Source organism: Salmo salar, chromosome 02 (genome assembly GCF_965601325.2).
Source record: "Salmo salar chromosome 02, fSalSal1, whole genome shotgun sequence".
Lineage (NCBI taxonomy): Eukaryota > Metazoa > Chordata > Actinopteri > Salmoniformes > Salmonidae > Salmo > Salmo salar.
The window spans coordinates 98,547,501-98,571,930 of NC_138292.1; the positions used below are offsets into that span (position 1 = coordinate 98,547,501).

Genomic DNA, 24,430 nt, shown 5'->3' on the forward strand with positions numbered 1-24,430 from the left:
GAGAAATTGCCAAGAAACTGAAGATCTCGTACAACGCTGTGTACTACTTCCTTCACAGAACAGAGCAAGCTGGCTCTAACCAGAATAGAAAGAGGAGTGGGAGGCCCCGGTGCACAACTGAGCAAAAGGACAAGTACATTAGACTGTCTAGTTTGAGAAACAGACCCACAAAACACCAGTCTCAACGTCAACAGTGACGAGGCGACTCCGGGATGCTGGCCTTCTAGGCAGAGTTGCAAAGAAAAAGCCATATCTCAGACTGGCCAATACAAATAAAAGATTAAGATGGGAAAAATAACACAGACACTGGACAGAGGAACTCCGCCTAGAAGGCCAGGATCCCGGAGTCGCCTCTTCGCTGTTGACGTTGAGACTGGACAGAGGAACTCTGCCTAGAATGCCAGCATCCTGGAGTCGCCTCTTCACTCTTGACGTTGAGACTGGTGTTTTGTGGGTAATATTTAATGAAGCTGCCAGTTGAGGACTTGTGAGGCGTCTGTTTCTCAAACTAGACACTAATGTACATGTCCTCTTGCTCAGTTGTGCACCGGGGCCTCCGACTCCTCTTTAATGTGTATAGCAATTTGTGGCTAATAAAGAACAGAAAGGCCTGTTGATATATAATGTATATAATAGTATATATACAATGTATATAATAGAATATATAATGCATATAATGTGTATAATGTATATAGTGTGTGTATATAATGTATATATGTATATAATAGTATATATAATGTATATATAATGTATCATGTATATATACTGCTCAAAAAAATAAAGGGAACACTTAAACAACACATCCTAGATCTGAATGTAATAAATAATCTTATTAAATACTTTTTTCTTTACATAGTTGAATGTGCTGACAACAAAATCACACAAAAATAATGAATGGAAATCCAATTTATCAACCCATGGAGGTCTGGATTTGGAGTCACACTCAAAATTAAAGTGGAAAACCACACTACAGGCTGATCCAACTTTGATGTAATGTCCTTAAAACAAGTCAAAATGAGGCTCAGTAGTGTGTGTGGACTCGATGTTGCAGGCAGCAGAACGTTCTCCACGGCGTCTCCAGACTCTGTCACGTCTGTCACGTGCTCAGTGTGAACCTGCTTTCATCTGTGAAGAGCACAGGGCGCCAGTGGCGAATTTGCCAATCTTGGTGTTCTCTGGCAAATGCCAAACGTCCTGCACGGTGTTGGGCTGTAAGCACAACCCCCACCTGTGGACGTCGGGCCCTCATACCAGCCTCATGGAGTCTGTTTCTGACCGTTTGAGCAGACACATGCATATTTGTAGCCTGCTGGAGGTCATTTTGCAGGGCTCTGGCAGTGCTTCTCCTGCTCCTCCTTGCACAAAGGCGGAGGTAGCGGTCCTGCTGCTGGGTTGTTGCCCTCCTACGGCCTCCTCCACATCTCCTGATGTACTGGCCTGTCTCCTGGTAGCGCCTCCATGCTCTGGACACTACGCTGACAGACACAGCAAACCTTCTTGCCACAGCTCGCATTGATGTGCCATCCTGGATGAGCTGCACTACCTGAGCCACTTGTGTGGGTTGTAGACTCCGTCTCATGCTACCACTAGAGTGAAAGCACCGCCAGCATTCAAAAGTGACCAAAACATCAGCCAGGAAGCATAAAAACTGAGAAGTGGTCTGTGGTCACCACCTGCACAACCACTCCTTTATTGGGGGTGTCTTGCTAATTGCCTATAATTTCCACCTGTTGTCTATTCCATTTGCACAACAGCATGTGAAATGTATTGTCAATCAGTGTTGCTTCCTAAGTGGACAGTTTGATTTCACAGAAGTGTGATTGACTTGGAGTTACATTGTGTTGTTTAAGTGTTCCCTTTATTTTTTTGAGCATTGTATAATGCATATAATGTGTATAATGTGTGTATATAATGTATGTAATGTGTATGTGTATAATGTATATAATGTGTATAATAGTATATGTATATAATTTGTATATATATAATGTATTTAATGTGTATAATGTATATATAATGTATATATAATGTATATAATAGTATATATAATGTATATAATGTGTATAATGTATATAATGTATTTATAATAGTATATTTAATGTGTATAATGTATATAATAGTATATATAATAGTATATTTAATGTGTATAATGTGTAGAACAGTTTGTGGCTAGTAAAGAACAGAAAGGCCTATTGATATGTATATATATATATACACATTATATATATATATATAGTAGTAATATAGTATTATAATATAGTAACACTTGTGTGCAGTTCCTCAGTGTGTTTCTCAGTGTGTATGTAGTGTGTGTGTAGTGTGTATGTAGTGTGTATGTAGTGTGTATTCTCACCGTAGCTGTGTGAGCTGGGTGCAGTTCCTCAGTGTGTATGTAGTGTGTGTGTAGTGTATGTGTAGTGTGTATGTAGTGTGTATGTAGTGTGTATTGTCACCGTAGCTGTGTGAGCTGGGTGCAGTCCCTCAGTGTGTATGTAGTGTGTATGTAGTGTGTGTGTAGTGTGTGTGTAGTGTGTGTAGTGTGTATGCAGTGTGTATGCAGTGTGTATTCTCACCGTAGCTGTGTGAGCTGGGTGCAGTCCCTCAGTGTGTATGTAGTGTGTATGTCAGTGTGTATGTAGTGTGTATGTAGTGTGTATGTAGTGTGTATTCTCACCGTAGCTGTGTGAGCTGGGTGCAGTTCCTCAGTGTGTATGTAGTGTGTATGTAGTGTTTGTGTAGTGTGTATGTAGTGCGTTTTCTCACCGTAGCTGTGTGAGCTGGGTGCAGTTCCTCAGTGTGTCCAGCAGGGCGGCGCTGTAGTTCCATGTCTTTAAGGACCCCAGGTTGGCCAGAGATAACGCCCGCAGGTCCCTGCAGCGCTCAGCCACCTGCACCAACCCAGATCCCTTCAGTATCCCGGGCAACCCGGCCAACGTCAGCGTCCGCAGCCCCCGGAAACCCCGCAGAGCGGCGATGTGCTCGTCCCCGACGCGGCGAGCGTACGCGCACGCGCTCTGATCCGCACGCGGCCCGGCGCACGGCTCGAGACGCGGCAAAGCGGAGACGAAACCGGGTCCCGTTAACTCCAGGACTTCCAGACGGGGGCAGCCGGACAGCAGGGTACCCAGCCCGGAGGTGCCCTCCCTGGGGAGAGAGTCGTCACAGCCCGGCCTGTAGGTCTGGAGCCCGACTCGCGACGGCTTCCTCAGACCCAGCAGAGAGGAAGAGGAAGAAGAGGAGGAGGAAGAGGAGGAAGGAGGAGGAGACGGCGTGTGCGAACTGTCCGACAGAGCGCAAACGGGCAACGCCAGCGAACGGAGGTGTGCGAGTTTCGCCAAACTCGTACACAGGTGCGCGTTGTCTTCCAGCCCGGGCGTGTGCGTGTCGTCGTGGTGATAGTGCGTGTGTGACAGGTTGAGGTGTGACAGGTCGGGACAGCCAATGACCAGCCGGCTCATCGCCTCGGCAACAAGCTCCTCCTCTCCCCGCGCTCTACCGCGCTCTGGGTAATTGGAGGCGTGGCCTATGCCGCTGAGATTCAGGCTGACCAATCGCGTCGGGTCTCTCGCTCCGGCGCCGGTCAACGATTGGATGACAGTTTGTCGTAACGCGGGGCAACGGGAGAAGTTCAGGTGTTTGGGAGCGTTGCTGAGAAGAACCTGTCGTAGCGACGCGGCGTCCAACCAGGAGCGAGGCAACTGCAGGGCTTCCAGGTCGCCGTGCTGAACGAGGCTACGGGCCAATGAGGATGCAGCAGGCCAGTGGGCGGGGTTCGGACCAGGAACTGAAACCAGGAAGCAGCGGAGACGTTCCGGAACGTGAACACTGAACACAGCGAGGTAGAGGAGGAGGAGAGTCTGGTTCACCTAAACACACACACACACACACACACACACATTATAACCACCCTGACGTTATAAACACGTTATAAACACGTTATAAACACCCTGACGTTATAAACACGTTATAACCACCCAGACGTTATAAACACCCTGACGTTATAAACACGTTATAACCACCCTGACGTTATAAACACCCTGACGTTATAAAACCGTTATAAACACCCTTAAGTTAAACACGTTATAAACACCCTGACGTTATAAACACGTTATAACCACCCTGACATTATAACCACCCTGATGTTATAAACCCCCTGACGTTATAAACACCCTGATGTTATAAACACCCTGACGTTATAAACACGTTATAAACACCCTGATGTTATAAACACGTTATAACCACCCTGACGTTATAACCACCCTGACGTTATAACCACCCTGACGTTATAAACACGTTATTAACCACCCTGACGTTATAAACACATTATAATCACCCAGACGTTATAAACACGTTATAACCACCCTGACGTTATAACCACCCTGACGTTATAAACACGTTATGAACACCCTTAAGTTAAACACGTTATAAACACCCTGACGTTATAAACACATTATATCCACCCTGACGTTATAGCCACCCTGACGTTATAAACACGTTATAGCCACCCTGACGTTATAAACACGTTATAACCACCCTGACGTTATAAACACGTTATAACCACCCTGACGTTATAAACACGTTATAACCACCCTGACGTTATAACCACCCTGACGTTATAACCACCCTGACGTTATAAACACGTTATTAACCACCCTGACGTTATAACCACCCTGACGTTATAACCACCCTGACGTTATAAACACGTTATTAACCACCCTGACGTTATAACCGCCCTGATGTTATAAACCCCCTGACGTTATAAACACCCTGATGTTATAAACACCCTGATGTTATAAACACGTTATAACCACCCTGACGTTATAACCACCCTGACGTTATAACCACCCTGACGTTATAAACACGTTATTAACCACCCTGACGTTATAAACACATTATAACCACCCTGATGTTATAAACACCCTGACGTTATAAACACCCTGATGTTATAAACACCCTGACGTTATAAACACGTTATAAACACCCTGATGTTATAAACACGTTATAACCACCCTGACGTTATAACCACCCTGACGTTATAACCACCCTGACGTTATAAACACGTTATTAACCACCCTGACGTTATAAACACATTATAATCACCCTGACGTTATAAACACGTTATAACCACCCTGACGTTACAAACACGTTATAACCACCCTGACGTTATAACCACCCTGACGTTATAAACACGTTATAGCCACCCTGACGTTACAAACACGTTATAACCACCCTGGCGTTACAAACACGTTATAACCACCCTGACATTACAAACACGTTATAACCACCCTGACGTTATAAACACGTTATAGCCACCCTGACGTTATAAACACGTTATAGCCACCCTGGCGTTATAAACACGTTATAACCACCCTGACGTTACAAACACGTTATAACCACCCTGACGTTATAAACACGTTATAGCCACCCTGACGTTATAAACACGTTATAGCCACCCTGACATTATAAACACATTATAACCACCCTGATGTTATAAACACCCTGACGTTATAAACACCCTGATGTTATAAACACCCTGACGTTATAAACACGTTATAAACACCCTGATATTATAAACACGTTATAACCACCCTGACGTTATAACCACCCTGACGTTATAACCACCCTGACGTTATAAACACGTTATTAACCACCCTGATGTTATAAACACATTATAATCACCCTGACGTTATAAACACGTTATAACCACCCTGACGTTATAACCACCCTGACGTTATAAACACGTTATGAACACCCTTAAGTTAAACACGTTATAAACACCCTGACGTTATAAACACATTATAACCACCCTGACGTTATAACCACCCTGACGTTACAAACACGTTATAGCCACCCTGACGTTACAAACACGTTATAACCACCCTGACGTTACAAACACGTTATAACCACCCTGACGTTATAAACACGTTATAACCACCCTGACGTTATAAACACGTTATAACCACCCTGACGTTATAAACATGTTATAACCACCCTGACGTTACCTCTCCAGGAGCCAGGCGGGCTGTAAACTCCTCCAGCTGTTGGTAGTGAGGAACACTGCTCTGACCAATCATCAGCTGGCAACACACACTGGTACCCTCCCTACACACACACACACACACACACACACACACACACACACACACACACACACACACACACACACACACACACACACACACACACACACACACACACACACACACACACACACACACACACACACACACACACACACGCGGGTCAAAACCAAAACGTTTTTAGTTTCTAAATGTGTCGGCGGTCTCGTTGCGTCTCACCTGGTGACGTCAGGTATGTCCAGCTGCAGCTGTAGACTGAGGAGGCGGGAGCAGCAAGGGACGACGCCGTAACTGGGCGTCAGGACCGTCTGGCTCAGCTCCGACAGGCGAGACAGCGAATCACGGGCCTCGCCGCTCAGGTGGGCGGAATCGAAGCCGGGCGACACGTCGAAAGCCAGAGATCGGAGGCGAGACAGGGAGGAGAGGAGGCGGGACAGACGCAGGGAGGTGACGCGACATCCCGATAGGTCCAGACGCGTCAGGGAGCGACAGCGAATCAGACGGTCGATGGTAGAACCCGACAGCCAATAGCAGCCGCTAAGACTGAGGGACTGCACGTGATTGGATAGATGCTTCAGCACCTGGCGAATAGCACCGTCATTTGCCTGAAGAAGGAGGGATCAGAGAATTAAGAGAAAATGATTTGTGTGTGTGTGGGGTGTGTGTGTGTGTTACCGTGTATTCCTCAGACAGTGTGACCGTGGTCAGCAGGGTCTTGTCGTAGCAGAGTGTGTGTAGCTTGCGGCAGGTCCAGGAAACGTTGTTCACGAGGTCAGAGGTCGAGACGTGGCGCAGGATACTTAACAAGATCTCATCGGAGAAGTCTGACATCCCGATCGACCCCGACACCATCCCATCCTCTACACACACAGCCTGGAGAGAGACAGAGAGAGAGAGACAGAGAGAGAGAGAGAGAGAGACAGAGAGAGAGAGAGAGAGAGACAGAGACAGAGACAGAGAGACAGAGACAGAGAGAGAGAGACAGAGAGAGAGAGACAGAGAGAGAGACAGAGAGAGACAGAGAGAGAGACAGAGAGACAGAGAGAGAGAGACAGAGAGACAGAGAGACAGAGAGAGAGAGAGAGAGAGACAGAGAGACAGAGAGACAGACAGAGAGAGAGAGACAGAGAGAGAGGTTAGAGGACCGGGGGTCAATCTAAACTAGCCGTCCTTCCAGGTCGTCCCTCTAGGGGTCAATCTACAGTCGTCCCTCTAGGGTCAGTCTACAGTCGTCCCTCTAGGGGTCAGTCTACAGTCGTCCTCTAGGGTCAGTCTACAGTCGTCCCTCTAGGGGTCAGTCTACAGTCGTCCCTCTAGGGGTCAGTCTACAGTCGTCCCTCTAGGGGTCAGTCTACAGTCGTCCCTCTAGGGGTCAGTCTACAGTCGTCCCTCTAGGGGTCAGTCTACAGTCGTCCCTCTAGGGGTCAGTCTACAGTCGTCCCTCTAGGGGTCAGTCTACAGTCGTCCCTCTAGGGGTCAGTCTACAGTCGTCCCTCTAGGGGTCAGTCTACAGTCGTCCCTCTAGGGGTCAGTCTACAATCGTCTCTAGTATTCATTCCACTGACAGACTTGATGAGCCATTTTGACTGGAACTAAGCATATATATATGTAATGTCATTTAGATTTTGTACATGGTCAGACCTAGTTATAACCTAGTTATAACCAGTTATAACCACAGACGAGTACATAAAGTGCTTCATCTCTGCAGGTGATCTGAGGATATGGAGAATATAAATCACTGATTCAAGGCTCTCATGAGGCGTCACTACAGACCCTGGTTCAGCGGCTGGGGCCGTCACTACAGATCCTGGTTCAGCGGCTCGAGGCGTCACTACAGACCCTGGTTCAGCGGCTGGGGGCGTCACTACAGACCCTGGTTCAGCGGCTGGGGGCGTCACTACAGACCCTGGTCTAGCGGCTGGGGGCGTCACTACAGACCCTGGTTCAGCGGTCTAAGGCACTGCATCTCAGTGCTGGAGGCGTCACTACAGACCCTGGTTCAGCGGCTGGGGGCGTCACTACAGACCCTGGTCTAGCGGCTGGGGGCGTCACTACAGACCCTGGTTCAGCGGTCTAAGGCACTGGAGGCGTCACTACAGACCCTGGTTCAGCGGCTGGAGGCGTCACTACAGACCCTGGTTCAGCGGCTGGGGGCGTCACTACAGACCCTGCTTCAGCGGCTAGAGGCGTCACTACAGACCCTGGTTCAGTGCTCTAAGGCACTGCATCTCAGTGCTGGAGGCGTCACTACAGACCCTGGTTCAGCGGCTAGAGTCGTCACTACAGACCCTGGTTCAGCGGTCTAAGGCACTGCATCTCAGTGCTGGAGGCGTCACTACAGACCCTGGTTCAGCGGCTGGGGAAGTCACTACAGACCCTGGTTCAGCGGCTAGAGGCGTCACTACAGACCCTGGTTCAGCGGCTAGAGGCGTCACTACAGACCCTGGTTCAGCGGTCTGAGGCGTCACTACAGACCCTGGTTCAGCGGTCTAAGGCACTGCATCTCAGGGCTAGAGGCGTCACTACAGACCCTGGTTCAGCGGCTGGAGGCACTGCATCTCAGGGCTGGAGGCGTCACTACAGACCCTGGTTCAGCGGCTGGAGGCGTCACTACAGACCCTGGTTCAGCGGCTGGAGGCGTCACTACAGACCCTGGTTCAGCGGCTGGAGGCGTCACTACAGACCCAGGTTCAGCGGCTGGAGGCGTCACTACAGACCCTGGTTCAGCTGTCTGAGGCACTGCATCTCAGTGCTGGAGGCGTTACTGTCGTCCCTAATTCGGGTCCAGGCTGCATCACATCCGGCCGTGATTAGGAGTCCCCATAGGGCGGCGCACAATTGTCCCAGCCCGTCGTCCGGGTTTTGGCCGGTGTAGACCGTCATTGTAAATAATAATTTGTTCTTAACTTGTTCGCTGACAAGACAGCGCCAGAGTAAGGCTTAACGTTAGCTAAGCTAACAAGCTAACACCAGGTAGACATCTAACAGTAAGCTAAGCTAACAAGCTAACACCAGGTAGAAAGCTAACAGTAGCGAAGCTAACAAACTAACACCAGGTAGACATCTAACAGTAGCTAAGCTAACACCAGGTAGACAGCTAACAGTAGCTAAGCTAACAAGCTAACACCAGGTAGACAGCTAACAGTAGCTAAGCTAACACCAGGTAGACAGCTAACAGTAGCTAAGCTAACAAGCTAACACCAGGTAGACAGCTAACAGTAGCTAAGCTAACAAGCTAACACCAGGTAGACAGCTAACAGTAGCTAAGCTAGTTTTACTAACGTTACACTGGTTTTGTTCTACCAACCTGTACAATTTGATTATCCATATCTTCATCCAATGCTCTTCCGTTTACAGACGAAGTCATAGTTTTTTGGTTTTTTTTGTTGCGTGTGTTTTAATCAGGACATGTCTACCAGCAGAGAACTAACTAGCTTCATGTGACAGCTGGAACTGCAGGAAGTAAAACGCTCTGTTTCACACCGGAACATTGAGGACGGAACATTTTCCGGAAGCCGCACCTATAAAGTCTTCCCCCCATCCCCAAACCCCCCAGAGAGGGTTGTCTCCCCAATAAAAATAAATGTAATTTTCACTCTAAAATTGTTCATTCTAGCTAATAAAATAACATAAATGACTTAACTTCTCCTTTAGCACCTCAATTGGCAGTTTTATAATGTTTTCATTATGGTAACTAAGGTGGTAAATAAGTACGGGGGAAAAAATGTATGAAATGTATGCATTCACTACTGTAAGTCGCTCTGGATAAGAGCGTCTGCTAAATGACTAAAATGTAAATGTAAAATGTAAGTTCCTCTTTAAGAGGAAAGATCATATCTTGTCTGTCCTTGCCCATAGAGATTGTTTTGAGCCCCACCTTTGTTGCCTGTTTGCCTGTTTTGCATGTTATTTTGGCATTAATACGTGTCACATATCAGTTTGCAAACAATGTAAAAAAAAAATATATATATATATACATAATTGAGTTAATAAAGCTGCATACAAACATGGTCTCTTTTGTGTTTTCTTGAGTAAAGCAGCTCCAAAATGCAGGTGTTTCAGCCCAGCTCAGTGCTTTCTGTGGTGGAGGGGCAAGACAGCAGCAGAAAATACGGAACGTTGCGCCATGATTGGCTCAGTGTTCTGTCACTCATGGGGACACTACGCCACCACCAAGTCCTAAGGGTAGAGCTCTAAAATTCAAAGCCCCCTTTTGGGTGCTGCCATAGAGTTACATTTGAAGTGCCCATCCAAGAAGGCTCAAGGTCATTGGCCACAGATAAAATGACAACCAAATCACGTTATATATACAGTAGCTTTGATTGGACTGATCATGTCAACATCACACTTTCATCATCATGAATCAAGTCGACAATCTACTGGCAAATCCTTTTTCATCCTTGTCATATGAAGATAAATGATTAAGAGAAACAAATAGATAAATAGATATAAATATATATAATATATATAGTAATATAAATAAATAGATAAAACGTATCGGTGCTCATCGGCCATTGGACATAAACATTACATAACAACTTGAAAATCGCAAAATTCAACAATGAGTGATTTGGAAGGAATCAGTGGCTAACTGCAAGCGTTGCAGAGCAAATCATTAGCCTGATATTCAAGTCTAAGATTAAGGTTCTCTTTTCCTATTTTAAAATTATAAACATTCAACATTGGCCACGCTGTCAATTAATTTAATTTATTTTTTATTTAACCTTTATTTAACTAGGCAAGTCAGTTAAGAACAAATTCTTATTTACAATGTAGGCCTACCCCGGGCCAAACCCGGACGAAGCTGGGCCAATTGTGCGCCACCTTATGGGACTCCCAAAATCACGACCCGGATGTGATGCAACCTGGATGATTTGAAGCATTATTTGTGCCTCGTTCAAAACAACTGTTAACTCCCGAAACGGCAAAATCTGACTTTAGTGAGTTCAAGACAACTGGAAACTCGTGGAAAAAACACGACCTACGACTGGGAAAATACATGTTGAACTTTCATCCAATTCAGAATTGTAAATCCGGGAACTCGGGCATCTTTCTAGAGCTACGTCCTGAAGATCACTGATGTCATCATGATTCAACCTTTTTGGAGCACCGCCACCTTCTTGTTGAAGTGAGCACAGCAACAAGGTGAGTCCAAAAAAATGTTTTGTTTGCTGCTGCTGTATAAATTATGTATTAAGTCAGGGAGATAAGTGTCTTCCCTGTGGCTCAGTTGGTAGAGCATGGTGTTTGCAACGCCAGGGTTGTGGGTTTGATTCCCACGGGGGGCCAGTACAAAAGAATAATAATAATGCATGAAATGTATGTATTCACTACTGTAAGTCGCTCTGGATAAGAGCATCTAGTAAAATGCTATTTTCTATGGTAGTAGGTCAGGGCGTGACAGGAGGGTGTTTGTCTGTTTTTGTAATTTCTATGTTCAGTTTCTAGTTTTGTATTTCTATGTTGGTGTTGTTTGAGTTGATCTCCAATTGGAGGCAGCTGATCCTCGTTACCTCTAATTGGAGATCATATTTATGTTGTTTGTCCCACCTGTGTTTGTGGGTGATTATCTTTTGAGTAGTGTGTTTTCCCTCTCTACGGCAATTTTTTTTTCTCTGTGTGTTTCAAGTATTTTCGTGTCTTTGCATTTTAATTTCACAATAAATATATGTGGAACTACGAACACGCTGCATTTTGGTCCGATCATTCTGACAGCCGTGACAATACTGTAGCTGAGAATGTAACACCAAGTGTATGTTGTGTAGTAAGCTGTTAGTAGCCCATGTACCTCACCCTAATAATTTGGCCTGTTTTCACCTCTTAACTTATCCTACTGTTCTGACTTGGTGGTGCACATGTAGCCTATAACCTGTTTGTGAGAAATGTAATCGTTCAATATTGTAAGAGCTTTCATTGTCTGCTTATATTTCCCCTTTATTTATCCTACGGTTTCTGACTTGGTGTACAGGGAGAACACTGTAAGAACGGCCCTTGTTCTTAATTCTATCGCTGTACATTTCAAAAGTGCTGAACAAATAGTTACATTGACTACGTCCGTCCTAGCTCGCTCTCTAAAGTCTTAATCGAAATTACGGATTGCCTCTTATCCGCTCGTCGTCCCCTTTATGCCATAGTTTGTACATCTCAATTGTCAGTAGAAACCACATTTGTTTAAGCAATTCAGCAAAATCAGCTGTATTTTTTATTAAAAGGCAGTAAATGAGGCTGAATGAATTGTTTCGCTGCCAGACAAGGCTCCGCTGATAACCAGGTGTGGCGGTGGTAAACTGAGAGCCAGGTGTATTGAATGTTCACATGAAAAGGTTTCCATCCAATTGGCGATAGATTTAAGTGAATATTCTCAAAACTGTATAAATAAAAATCAGGGAATTTTTCACCAAACTGATTTGTTGCAGATAAAAACCAGTGCATGATGGGACTTAGACATGTACTTGCTCATTAAAGTTGTCATGTACCTAAATACAAATCTAAAGTTCAATGTGTTTCCAACTCTCAAAAAGTTGTCACAAAAAAACCCTGTCGCTTTAAATGTCAAGTGTACCTAGTCTGGTTTTGAAACTGACGCTCTGGTCAACAGGTCGGCTATTCGACGTGGGAGATTTACGGAAAAGAACGAGAATAAATTTCACAAAAGGCAAGTTAAGCATCGACCTTTATATGTACCACAGAAGAAAAAAAAAGAAAAAAAAAAAGGAGAGCGACACCACAGCCATCTTATTTAGATCTGCGATTGTATTATGAAAAAAGACCAGAATGCATCAGTCAAGTTGTTCAGCGTCCTCAGACTCAGGGGCTACAGGGGGGGAAACAGTACCAGGGTGAAGGAAACACCCTGATCAAATTAACCAAATAAAAAAAATAATAATCATCCAGCTACTGTCACTGACTCAGACAGGAAGTCCTTATAGAGCAACAAATTAAACCAAAGTATAGATCCTGATACCTACTGTCTGAACATTCGTTGGCGGGTTTTGGTTGACCCTTAACCTGGATGTTATGTATTAGTGTAAAAAAAATTACGTTTCATGGAAATGCCCTTTCACCACTGTGTGAAGTTAATTTAATCTTTAGTCTAATAAACTACTTGGTTTCCGAGTCAGTGACGACACCAACCACATTTAACAGGATGTCCCCCGTTTGCACTACGCCCAAGGCTATAAATTCAGACGCCAGCGGAGAACTTCCCTTCAAAATAATAGCGCATACGGATTTGCCACTTCTCCATTTATCTTTTTTTGCAGCCAAAAAAAGATCCCATCTCAAACATCTAGCCTGGCTACCAGTCTGTTTAGTCACCTGGTCCACCCCCTTTTTATAATCCACGTCATACAAAAACAGACTGGCCTTAAAATCAGCAATCTGGCATTATGACAAAGTACAAATGAGCAGGACGTTACCTAAACAGACTAGCAGCCAGGCTAAGAACAAACCAGAACAACATGATGCAGGAAGACAGAAGAGAACAATCCATTTCAATAGACATGTGCACTTTTATTGTATTGATCTGTGTCCACAACAGGAGACACCTGCCTCCCAGAGAGAGGAACACCTTTACCCTCATTAGAAGGTCAAACCTCTTTGCATAACAAAACAAGCTGGACCATGTATCAATAAGACTGATGGTACAAAAAAAACTATCGTTTTTAATATCATTTACATATTAAGCTTCTCCTCTCTCCCCCCCACACAGAGAGCCTAGAGTTAAGGTCCCCCAAAATACAACACTATTCCCCCTTAGATAACACACTAGATCCCTATGGGCCCTGGTCAATAGTGAACTAGGTAGAGGGGGATTAGGGTGAGACAGAAAACACCTCCATAGAGGTCAATAAAGGGTGGCGGAACATAATAAACATTAAGACTGTAACTCAAAACAGGGAGGAGTCACGACCGTCAACAAGGCTGCTGTCGGACAATGATGACATCACATCCTGTCACATCCAGCCAAAACAGGAAGGCTCTCAGACAGACTGACAGCAGGAGAAGACACAAACACGTCTGTGGACAAGATGTTCTGACAGGAGCTCTGCAAACACAAAAAAAACCAGACCGAGTCGAACCAGAGAGTCTTCATAGGAATGGCAACGAGGGAAGGAGAGAGTCTGTACAGGTTTGGTTGTTGTTTTTAGAAGCATTTACGGTGGACGATGGAGGGACCGGACTCGTCGTACTCCTGCTTGCTAATCCACATCTGCTGGAAGGTGGAGAGAGAAGCCAGGATGGAGCCTCCGATCCAGACGGAGTATTTACGCTCTGGAGGGGCGATGATCTGGAGGACAGGAGAGATAGGAAGGAGGGAGTAACGTTAACATGAGTACAGACGTTCACACTGTAGTTCTAGCATCTGACCTCAAAACAACCGTAACCCTGCCAACTACAACAGGAAGTAGTAACGCTGTTAACTACAGGAGGAAGCAGGACCAGCGGTTCAGAGATATGGACGTGTTTATAGTCACCTTGATCTTCATGGTGGAAGGAGCCAGAGACGTAATCTCCTTCTGCATCCTGTCAGCGATGCCGGGGTACATGGTGGTTCCTCCGGACAGCACTGTGTTGGCGTACAGATCCTTACGGATGTCCACGTCACACTTCATGATGGAGTTGAAGGTCGTCTCGTGGATACCGCAAGACTCCATACCTGGAGAGAGGAGACAAAAATCGCCGTCACAAAAACGCAACACAAAATGGCTGCCGAACTGGACACGACATGGATCGGCTGTTTTAGAGAGATTAGTTTAGAGACTCACCAAGGAAGGAGGGCTGGAAGAGGGCCTCCGGACAACGGAACCTCTCGTTACCGATGGTGATGACCTGTCCGTCGGGCAGCTCGTAGCTCTTCTCCAGAGAGGAAGAGGAGGCGGCAGTGCCCATCTCCTGTTCAAAGTCTAACGCCACGTAGCACAGCTTCTCCTTGATGTCACGTACGATTTCCCTCTCGGCCGTGGTGGTGAAACTGTAACCGCGCTCCGTGAGGATCTTCATCAGGTAGTCTGTGAGGTCGCGTCCGGCCAGATCAAGACGCAGGATGGCGTGGGGCAGAGCGTAACCCTCGTAGATGGGTACCGTGTGGGTCACGCCGTCGCCGGAGTCCATGACGATACCGGTGGTACGGCCAGAGGCGTACAGGGACAACACGGCCTGGATGGCCACGTACATGGCAGGGGTGTTGAAGGTCTCAAACATGATCTGGAGAAGACGGCGAGAGAGAGAAAAGGGGAGGGATGTGAGTCACGGTGCTGGCCGACGACAGGAGTCACAGCACGCAGTAGTAGACCATGCTGTCCAGTGAGTCAAGAGGGGAAACTGACGTTACATTAGTGGAGAAACTCAGCAGCCATTCCTACATGTTGTAACATCAATATAAAACCACTAGAGTAACTCATTCACAGCACTGTCCTCAATGTCCTGTTGCTGTCCTACAGGTTAATCTAGTCCTCATCAATGTCCTGTTGCTGCCCTACAGGTTAATCTAGTCAGTCCTAGTCATCAATATTAGTCCTGTTGCCGTCCTACAGGTTAATCTAGCCATCAATATTAGTCCTGTTCCTGTCCTATAGGTTAGTCTAGTCAGTCCTAGTCATCAATATTAGTCCTGTTGCCGTCCTACAGGTTAATCTAGCCATCAATATTAGTCCTGTTCCTGTCCTATAGGTTAGTCTAGTCAGTCCTAGCTAGCAGCCAGCAGGATGCAGAGAGGTAGAACAGACCGACAGGAGACCTGAAGCTTCCAGAGGGTGTTGACAGATCAGCTGTAAGGACAGAGGGCCTGGAGGAGAGGAGGAGAGTGAGCGAGAAGAAGAGGGCAGAACTAAACAGTAAAGGAAGGAAGAAGAGGGAGAACTGAAGAGTAAAGGTAGAGGTGCGCAACATGTACCTGGGTCATCTTCTCCCTGTTGGCTTTGGGGTTGAGGGGGGCCTCGGTGAGCAGGACTGGGTGCTCCTCTGGTGCCACTCTCAGCTCGTTGTAGAAGGTGTGATGCCAGATCTTCTCCATGTCGTCCCAGTTGGTGACGATGCCGTGCTCGATGGGATACTTCAGAGTCAGGATACCCCTCTTGCTCTGAGCCTCGTCTCCAACGTAGCTGTCCTTCTGGCCCATGCCAACCATCACTCCCTGGAGACAGATACTCAGGTCAGTGACAATGTACTCACAGGAAAGTTTTGGCTAATCTACAGTATTAATGACGTTGCATATCACAGAAACTATTAAATTACATATTGTTAATGTCTATAGGTAAACATACTGGTTTACTACTACATAAAGCAGTCAGTGTAATTTTCACTAGAGACAAAGTCAAATGGTTGACAAACATTAAAGTTACAATAGTAATGTAAACAGTATGAATATACAGTATAGCGGATAAAGAAGGAATATTTCAGTAATTAAGATGGCAGATGAGGTGTTAATTACCTGATGTCTGGGGCGACCCACGATGGAGGGGAACACGGCCCGAGGAGCATCATCTCCGGCGAAACCGGCTTTGCACATACCGGAGCCGTTATCAACGACCAGAGCGGCGATTTCGTCTTCCATTTCTGCACCGAGATGGAGAAAAAAAACAGAAATTAGACTGAGGTGTTTATAGTAATAGACAGGCGGCGCACCCGGTAGAGCCAGCGTCCTATCAGTGAATGACCGCTAGGTGGCGCTCAAGACCAACACTACAGACCAGTCAGTCACTAGGCGTTTACACAACCACTATATTTCATTTATCCTACAAACGCATGAAAAATAACTGCTTTATAAGGTTAATAAAGGTTAGTAGTGTAGTGGTAAAATAGAGAAGTTATAGATTTAGTTTATAACTGTGCCATGTAGTAACACCAAGACTGCGCCGCCAGATAAAAGCCTGGGTGTATCTGGTCGAGGCATCACCATATAAGGCAATAGTTGGAGCTCCCCTTTGACATGTGTTGGTCCATGACAGCGGCCACTCCCTGGGACCCGGGATAAACACCCTGGCTAACCCAGGCTAGGTCAGACAGCTTCACATCTAGCCTGAAAACCCTTCCAAAAGTAGAGGCTACTACCCTAGGACCGGGATAAAGAGCCCGGGATCGACCACCCTGGGACTATGGATAAACACGCAGACTAACCCAGGCTAGGTCACAGTTAAACATCTATCCTTCAAATAGGATCTAAAGGAGAGGACACTCCCTAGGACCGGGATAAACACCCAGACTAACCCAGGCTAGGTCAGAAAGCTTCACATCTAGCCTGAAAATACTTCCAAAAGAAAAGCTTCCGTGCCATCAGATTACACTATAGTCCATATGTTGAGGCGTGTAACTTGGACTGATGTGTAATGTTACCTATTAAAAACAGTGACACATTCACCCCTCCAGAAACACTGACTCATCTGTTGAGTCAAATAGTCATAAAATATCTAACAAGTTACTCAACATGCCGTCATAAAACACATAGGAAATCATTGAGCTACCTTTAACGTTTTAAACAGCCTGACGAATGCTAGTGGATTTAGCCAGATAACCCTACAACCACTTTAACAGGGCGAGTTAAATATCATACTACATTTGTGAAAAACAAACTAGGGGGGGGATGTAAAAATGGTTTGTACAAGTAGGTAGCAAGTCATTGTAACAGTGGACGGCCGTCATGCTAACGATTTAATTTAGCTTACTGTCAACGATAAGACAGGACGGCACACCCACTTCAGAGATACTACTAATGCTACCTAACTAGATTAAAAATCAGTTCCGTACACATTTAAAAAGGACCAGAAAGCACATTTAAAACCAGTGTAAACTCTGATAGCTAGCTGCTAGAAAAACATCGTACACACCCAGTAACGTTACGGCCATTCTCTGAAACGGGAACAAATTAGCTAGCTAACTTGGATAATTAACTTTTACCTTAACTACAAATCATTAACTTCGACAGAAAAGTAACAAATAAAACATAAAGTTACAATATTACATGTCTTACCTGAGTTTTAGTAGGAAGATTTAGCGGTGTTATTAAGAGAAAGTGTCTCTATACTCCTGGGCAGTGAAGAAACAGAAGTGACATAAAAACCGTTGCCAAGGTTCCCGCTTTTATATCCGCATTCGTCGTACCACCCCGCCCCTCCTTTTATCCATATAAGGCAAACTTTCTGCAGCGCGGCTCCTGATTGGTCCACGGCGTATCCACTTGGGGCTTGTCGATTGACAGCCCTGTTATAATAAATACATATATATATATAATATAATAATATAAAATAATAATATAAGGTTAATTACTATACACCAAAATATAACGTCCTAGTTTAACATGACAAATTCATCGATTAGGATAGGTGTCATTCGTAATTCAATTATTGGCATAATTTGTATTAGTTTGTAATATCTTGATATAATTGTATTTACTTTGCCACCATGGCCTTTTTTTTTTTGCCTTTACCTCCCTTATCTCACCTCATTTGCTCACATTGTATATAGACTTATTTTTGTACTGTATTATTGACTGTATGTTTGTTTTACTCCATGTGTAACTCTGTGTTGTTGTATGTTGTCGAACTGCTTGGCTTTATCTTGGCCAGGTCACAGTTGTAAATGAGAACTTGTTCTCAACTTGCCTACCTGGTTAAATAAAGGTGAACTAAAATATTTAAAAAAAATATAAAAACATTTTGCAATAGTCTCTCTCATGGCTACTGTGATTATGGTTAAACTAAGACGATAGTTAAAGTTATATATTTAACGTAGAGAGATCTTACTTTGATAATGTAAGTAGGCTAGTAGGTCTGTATTGGTAACCGACTAAAGATTCAACGTTACAGCGACAAGGTAACTGTGGTCAGGTCGTGACGGGGGACAATACAAGGCCCAGCTAAGATGTGAGGAATTTGTGTAATTTTGACTAAGTGTAAATCTTTATGGTATATATACAGTGAGGGGGAAAAAAGTATTTCATCTCCTGCTGATTTTGTACGTTTGCCCACTGACAAAGAAATGATCAGTCTATAATTTTAATGGTAGGTTTATTTGAACAGTTGAGAGACAGAATAACAACAAAAAAATCAAGAAAAACGCATGTCAAAAATGTTATAAATTGATTTGCATTGTAATGAGGGAAATAAGTATTTGACACTCCTCTGCAAAACATGACTTAGTACTTGGTGGCAAAACCCTTGTTGGCAATCACAGAGGACCCTTACCTAGGTAGACCTCTTACAGTAACCAACCCTTACCTCTTACAGTAACCAACCCTTACCTAGGTAGACCTCTTACAGTAACCAACCCTTACCTCTTACAGTAACCAACCCTTACCTCTTACAGTAACCAACCCTTACCTAGGTAGACCTCTTACAGTAAACAACCCTTACCTAGTTACAGTAACCAACCCTTACCTCTTACAGTAACTAATCCTTACCTCTTACAGTAACCAACCCTTACCTAGGTAGACCTCTTACAGTAACCAACCCTTACCTAGGTAGACCTCTTACAGTAACCAACCCTTACCTCTTACAGTAACCAACCCTTACCTAGGTAGACCTCTTACAGTAACCAACCCTTACCTAGGTAGACCTCTTACAGTAACCAACCCTTACCTCTTACAGTAACCAACCCTTACCTAGGTAGACCTCTTACAGTAACCAATCCTTACCTCTTACAGTAACCAACCCTTACCTCTTACAGTAACCAACCCTTACCTAGGTAGACCTCTTACAGTAACCAACCCTTACCTCTTACAGTAACTAATCCTTACCTCTTACAGTAACCAACCCTTACCTCTTACAGTAACCAACCCTTACCTAGGTAGACCTCTTACAGTAACCAATCCTTCCCTCTTACAGTAACCAACCCTTACCTAGGTAGACCTCTTACAGTAACCAACCCTTACCTCTTACAGTAACCAACCCTTACCTAGGTAGACCTCTTACAGTAACCAACCCTTACCTAGGTAGACCTCTTACAGTAACCAAGCCTTACCTCTTACAGTAACCAACCCTTACCTAGGTAGACCTCTTACAGTAACCAATCCTTACCTCTTACAGTAACCAACCCTTACCTCTTACAGTAACCAACCCTTACCTAGGTAGACCTCTTACAGTAACCAACCCTTACCTCTTACAGTAACTAATCCTTACCTCTTACAGTAACCAACCCTTACCTCTTACAGTAACCAACCCTTACCTAGGTAGACCTCTTACAGTAACCAATCCTTCCCTCTTACAGTAACCAACCCTTACCTAGGTAGACCTCTTACAGTAACCAACCCTTACCTCTTACAGTAACCAACCCTTACCTAGGTAGACCTCTTACAGTAACCAACCCTTACCTAGGTAGACCTCTTACAGTAACCAACCCTTACCTAGTTACAGTAACTAATCCTTACCTAGGTAGACCTCTTACAGTAACCAACCCTTACCTCTTACAGTAACCAACCCTTACCTAGGTAGACCTCTTACAGTAACCAACCCTTACCTAGGTAGACCTCTTACAGTAACCAACCCTTACCTAGTTACAGTAACTAACCCTTACCTAGGTAGACCTCTTACAGTAACCAACCCTTACCTAGGTAGACCTCTTACAGTAACCAACCCTTACCTAGGTAGACCTCTTACAGTAACCAACCCTTACCTCTTACAGTAACCAACCCTTACCTAGGTAGACCTCTTACAGTAACCAACCCTTACCTCTTACAGTAACCAACCCTTACCTCTTACAGTAACCAACCCTTACCTCTTACAGTAACCAATCCTTACCTCTTACAGTAACCAACCCTTACCTCTTACAGTAACCAACCCTTACCTCTTACAGTAACCAACCCTTACCTCTTACAGTAACCAATCCTTAACTCTTACAGTAACCAACCCTTACCTCTTACAGTAACCAACCCTTACCTCTTACAGTAACCAACCCTTACCTCTTACAGTAACCAACCCTTACCTCTTACAGTAACCAACCCTTACCTCTTACAGTAACTAATCCTTACCTCTTACAGTAACCAACCCTTACCTAGGTAGACCTCTTACAGTAACTAACCCTTACCTCTTACAGTAACCAACCCTTACCTCTTACAGTAACTAATCCTTACCTCTTACAGTAACCAACCCTTACCTAGGTAGACCTCTTACAGTAACCAACCCTTACCTAGGTAGACCTCTTACAGTAACCAACCCTTACCTCTTACAGTAACCAACCCTTACCTAGGTAGACCTCTTACAGTAACCAACCCTTACCTAGGTAGACCTCTTACAGTAACCAACCCTTACCTCTTACAGTAACTAATCCTTACCTCTTACAGTAACCAACCCTTACCTCTTACAGTAACCAACCCTTACCTAGGTAGACCTCTTACAGTAACCAATCCTTCCCTCTTACAGTAACCAACCCTTACCTAGGTAGACCTCTTACAGTAACCAACCCTTACCTCTTACAGTAACCAACCCTTACCTAGGTAGACCTCTTACAGTAACTAATCCTTACCTAGTTACAGTAACCAACCCTTACCTACTTACAGTAACCAATCCTTACCTCTTACAGTAACCAACCCTTACCTAGGTAGACCTCTTACAGTAACCAACCCTTACCTAGTTACAGTAACTAATCCTTAACTAGTTACTGTAACCAACCCTTACCTAGGTAGACCTCTTACAGTAACCAACCCTTACCTAGTTACAGTAACCAACCCTTACCTCTTACAGTAACCAACCCTTACCTCTTACAGTAACTAACCCTTACCTCTTACAGTAACCAACCCTTACCTCTTACAGTAACCAACCCTTACCTAGGTAGACCTCTTACAGTAACCAATCCTTACCTAGTTACAGTAACCAACCCTTACCTCTTACAGTAACCAACCCTTACCTAGGTAGACCTCTTACAGTAACCAACCCTTACCTCTTACAGTAACCAACCCTTACCTAGGTAGACCTCTTACAGTAACCAACCCTTACCTAGGTAGACCTCTTACAGTAACCAACCCTTACCTAGTTACAGTAACTAATCCTTACCTAGGTAGACCTCTTACAGTAACCAACCCTTACCTCTTACAGTAACCAACCCTTACCTAGGTAGACCTCTTACAGTAACCAACCCTTACCTAGGTAGACCTCTTACAGTAACCAACCCTTACCTAGTTACAGTAACTAACCCTTACCTAGGTAGACCTCTTACAGTAACCAACCCTTACCTAGGTAGACCTCTTACAGTAACCAACCCTTACCTAGGTAGACCTCTTACAGTAACCAACCCTTACCTCTTACATTAACCAACCCTTACCTAGGTAGACCTCTTACAGTAACCAACCCTTACCTCTTACAGTAACCAACCCTTACCTCTTACAGTAACCAACCCTTAACTCTTACAGTAACCAATCCTTACCTCTTACAGTAACCAACCCTTACCTCTTACAGTAACCAACCCTTACCTCTTACAGTAACCAACCCTTACCTCTTACAGTAACCAATCCTTAACTCTTACAGTAACCAACCCTTACCTCTTACAGTAACCAACCCTTACCTCTTACAGTAACCAACCCTTACCTCTTACAGTAACCAACCCTTACCTCTTACAGTAACCAACCCTTACCTCTTACAGTAACCAACCCTTACCTCTTACAGTAACTAATCCTTACCTCTTACAGTAACCAACCCTTACCTAGGTAGACCTCTTACAGTAACTAACCCTTACCTCTTACAGTAACCAACCCTTACCTCTTACAGTAACTAATCCTTACCTCTTACAGTAACCAACCCTTACCTAGGTAGACCTCTTACAGTAACCAACCCTTACCTAGGTAGACCTCTTACAGTAACCAACCCTTACCTCTTACAGTAACCAACCCTTACCTAGGTAGACCTCTTACAGTAACCAACCCTTACCTAGGTAGACCTCTTACAGTAACCAACCCTTACCTCTTACAGTAACTAATCCTTACCTCTTACAGGAACCAACCCTTACCTCTTACAGTAACCAACCCTTACCTAGGTAGACCTCTTACAGTAACCAATCCTTCCCTCTTACAGTAACCAACCCTTACCTAGGTAGACCTCTTACAGTAACCAACCCTTACCTCTTACAGTAACCAACCCTTACCTAGGTAGACCTCTTACAGTAACCAACCCTTACCTAGGTAGACCTCTTACAGTAACCAACCCTTACCTCTTACAGTAACCAACCCTTACCTAGGTAGACCTCTTACAGTAACCAACCCTTACCTCTTACAGTAACTAATCCTTACCTCTTACAGTAACCAACCCTTACCTCTTACAGTAACCAACCCTTACCTAGGTAGACCTCTTACAGTAACCAATCCTTCCCTCTTACAGTAACCAACCCTTACCTAGGTAGACCTCTTACAGTAACCAACCCTTACCTCTTACAGTAACCAACCCTTACCTAGGTAGACCTCTTACAGTAACCAACCCTTACCTAGGTAGACCTCTTACAGTAACCAACCCTTACCTAGTTACAGTAACTAATCCTTACCTAGGTAGACCTCTTACAGTAACCAACCCTTACCTCTTACAGTAACCAACCCTTACCTAGGTAGACATCTTACAGTAACCAACCCTTACCTAGGTAGACCTCTTACAGTAACCAACCCTTACCTAGTTACAGTAACTAACCCTTACCTAGGTAGACCTCTTACAGTAACCAACCCGTACCTAGGTAGACCTCTTACAGTAACCAACCCTTACCTAGGTAGACCTCTTACAGTAACCAACCCTTACCTCTTACAGTAACCAACCCTTACCTAGGTAGACCTCTTACAGTAACCAACACTTACCTATTACAGTAACCAACTCTTACCTCTTACAGTAACCAACCCTTACCTCTTACAGTAACCAATCCTTACCTCTTACAGTAACCAACCCTTACCTCTTACAGTAACCAACCCTTACCTCTTACAGTAACCAACCCTTACCTCTTACAGTAACCAATCCTTAACTCTTACAGTAACCAACCCTTACCTCTTACAGTAACCAACCCTTACCTCTTACAGTAACCAACCCTTACCTCTTACAGTAACCAACCCTTACCTCTTACAGTAACCAACCCTTACCTCTTACAGTAACCAACCCTTACCTCTTACAGTAACCAACCCTTACCTCTTACAGTAACTAATCCTTACCTCTTACAGTAACCAACCCTTACCTAGGTAGACCTCTTACAGTAACTAACCCTTACCTCTTACAGTAACCAACCCTTACCTCTTACAGTAACCAACCCTTACCTAGGTAGACCTCTTACAGTAACCAACCCTTACCTAGTTACAGTAACCAACCCTTACCTAGTTACAGTAACCAACCCTTACCTAGTTACAGTAACCAACCCTTACCTAGGTAGATCTCTTACAGTAACCAACCCTTACCTCTTAC

At 44.7% G+C, this 24,430-nt stretch overlaps 2 protein-coding genes across 3 annotated transcripts in view; both read right to left on the reverse strand.

The window, feature by feature from the left end:
* fbxl18 (F-box and leucine-rich repeat protein 18) overlaps window positions 1-9,556 on the reverse strand; it is a 17,602-nt gene extending 8,046 nt beyond the window's left edge. Inside the window, exons 1-5 of one of the 2 annotated variants that reach the window (XM_014187118.3) lie at window positions 9,385-9,556; window positions 6,753-6,950; window positions 6,297-6,658; window positions 6,000-6,099; window positions 2,761-3,863 (exon numbers count right to left, since the gene is read on the reverse strand). In XM_014187118.3, the coding sequence (XP_014042593.1) occupies window positions 2,761-3,863; window positions 6,000-6,099; window positions 6,297-6,658; window positions 6,753-6,950; window positions 9,385-9,444 (1,823 nt within the window). In that variant the 5' untranslated portion in view covers window positions 9,445-9,556. Of the gene's footprint in view, window positions 1-2,760; window positions 3,864-5,999; window positions 6,100-6,296; window positions 6,683-6,752; window positions 6,951-9,384 lie in introns of both variants that reach the window. The other variant, XM_014187115.3, reaches the window with a different exon arrangement.
* A 4,012-nt stretch (window positions 9,557-13,568) lies between these two features.
* LOC106595815 (actin, cytoplasmic 1) lies at window positions 13,569-18,170 on the reverse strand. Its single transcript, XM_014187166.3, has 6 exons — window positions 18,046-18,170; window positions 16,510-16,634; window positions 15,973-16,212; window positions 14,846-15,284; window positions 14,555-14,736; window positions 13,569-14,367 (listed from the first exon to the last, which is right to left on the reverse strand). Exons 2-6 carry the CDS (start codon window positions 16,630-16,632, stop codon window positions 14,224-14,226), a joined length of 1,128 nt encoding a protein of 375 aa, XP_014042641.1. The 5' UTR covers window positions 16,633-16,634; window positions 18,046-18,170; the 3' UTR covers window positions 13,569-14,223.
* Between the last annotated feature and the right edge of the window lie 6,260 nt (window positions 18,171-24,430).

What these genes read in the sequence shown, in the direction of transcription:
- LOC106595815 (XM_014187166.3), bottom strand. Translation starts at nt 16,632, where the DNA reads ATGGAAGACGAAATCGCCGCTCTGGTCGTTGATAACGGCTCCGGTATG. An exon ending in ACAGGGAGAAGATGACCCAG is followed by an intron (nt 15,285 to 15,972) that starts GTACATGTTGCG and finishes CGTCTTCTCCAG; the next exon opens with ATCATGTTTGAGACCTTCAA. An exon ending in CTTCCACCATGAAGATCAAG is followed by an intron (nt 14,368 to 14,554) that starts GTGACTATAAAC and finishes CCTGTCCTCCAG; the next exon opens with ATCATCGCCCCTCCAGAGCG.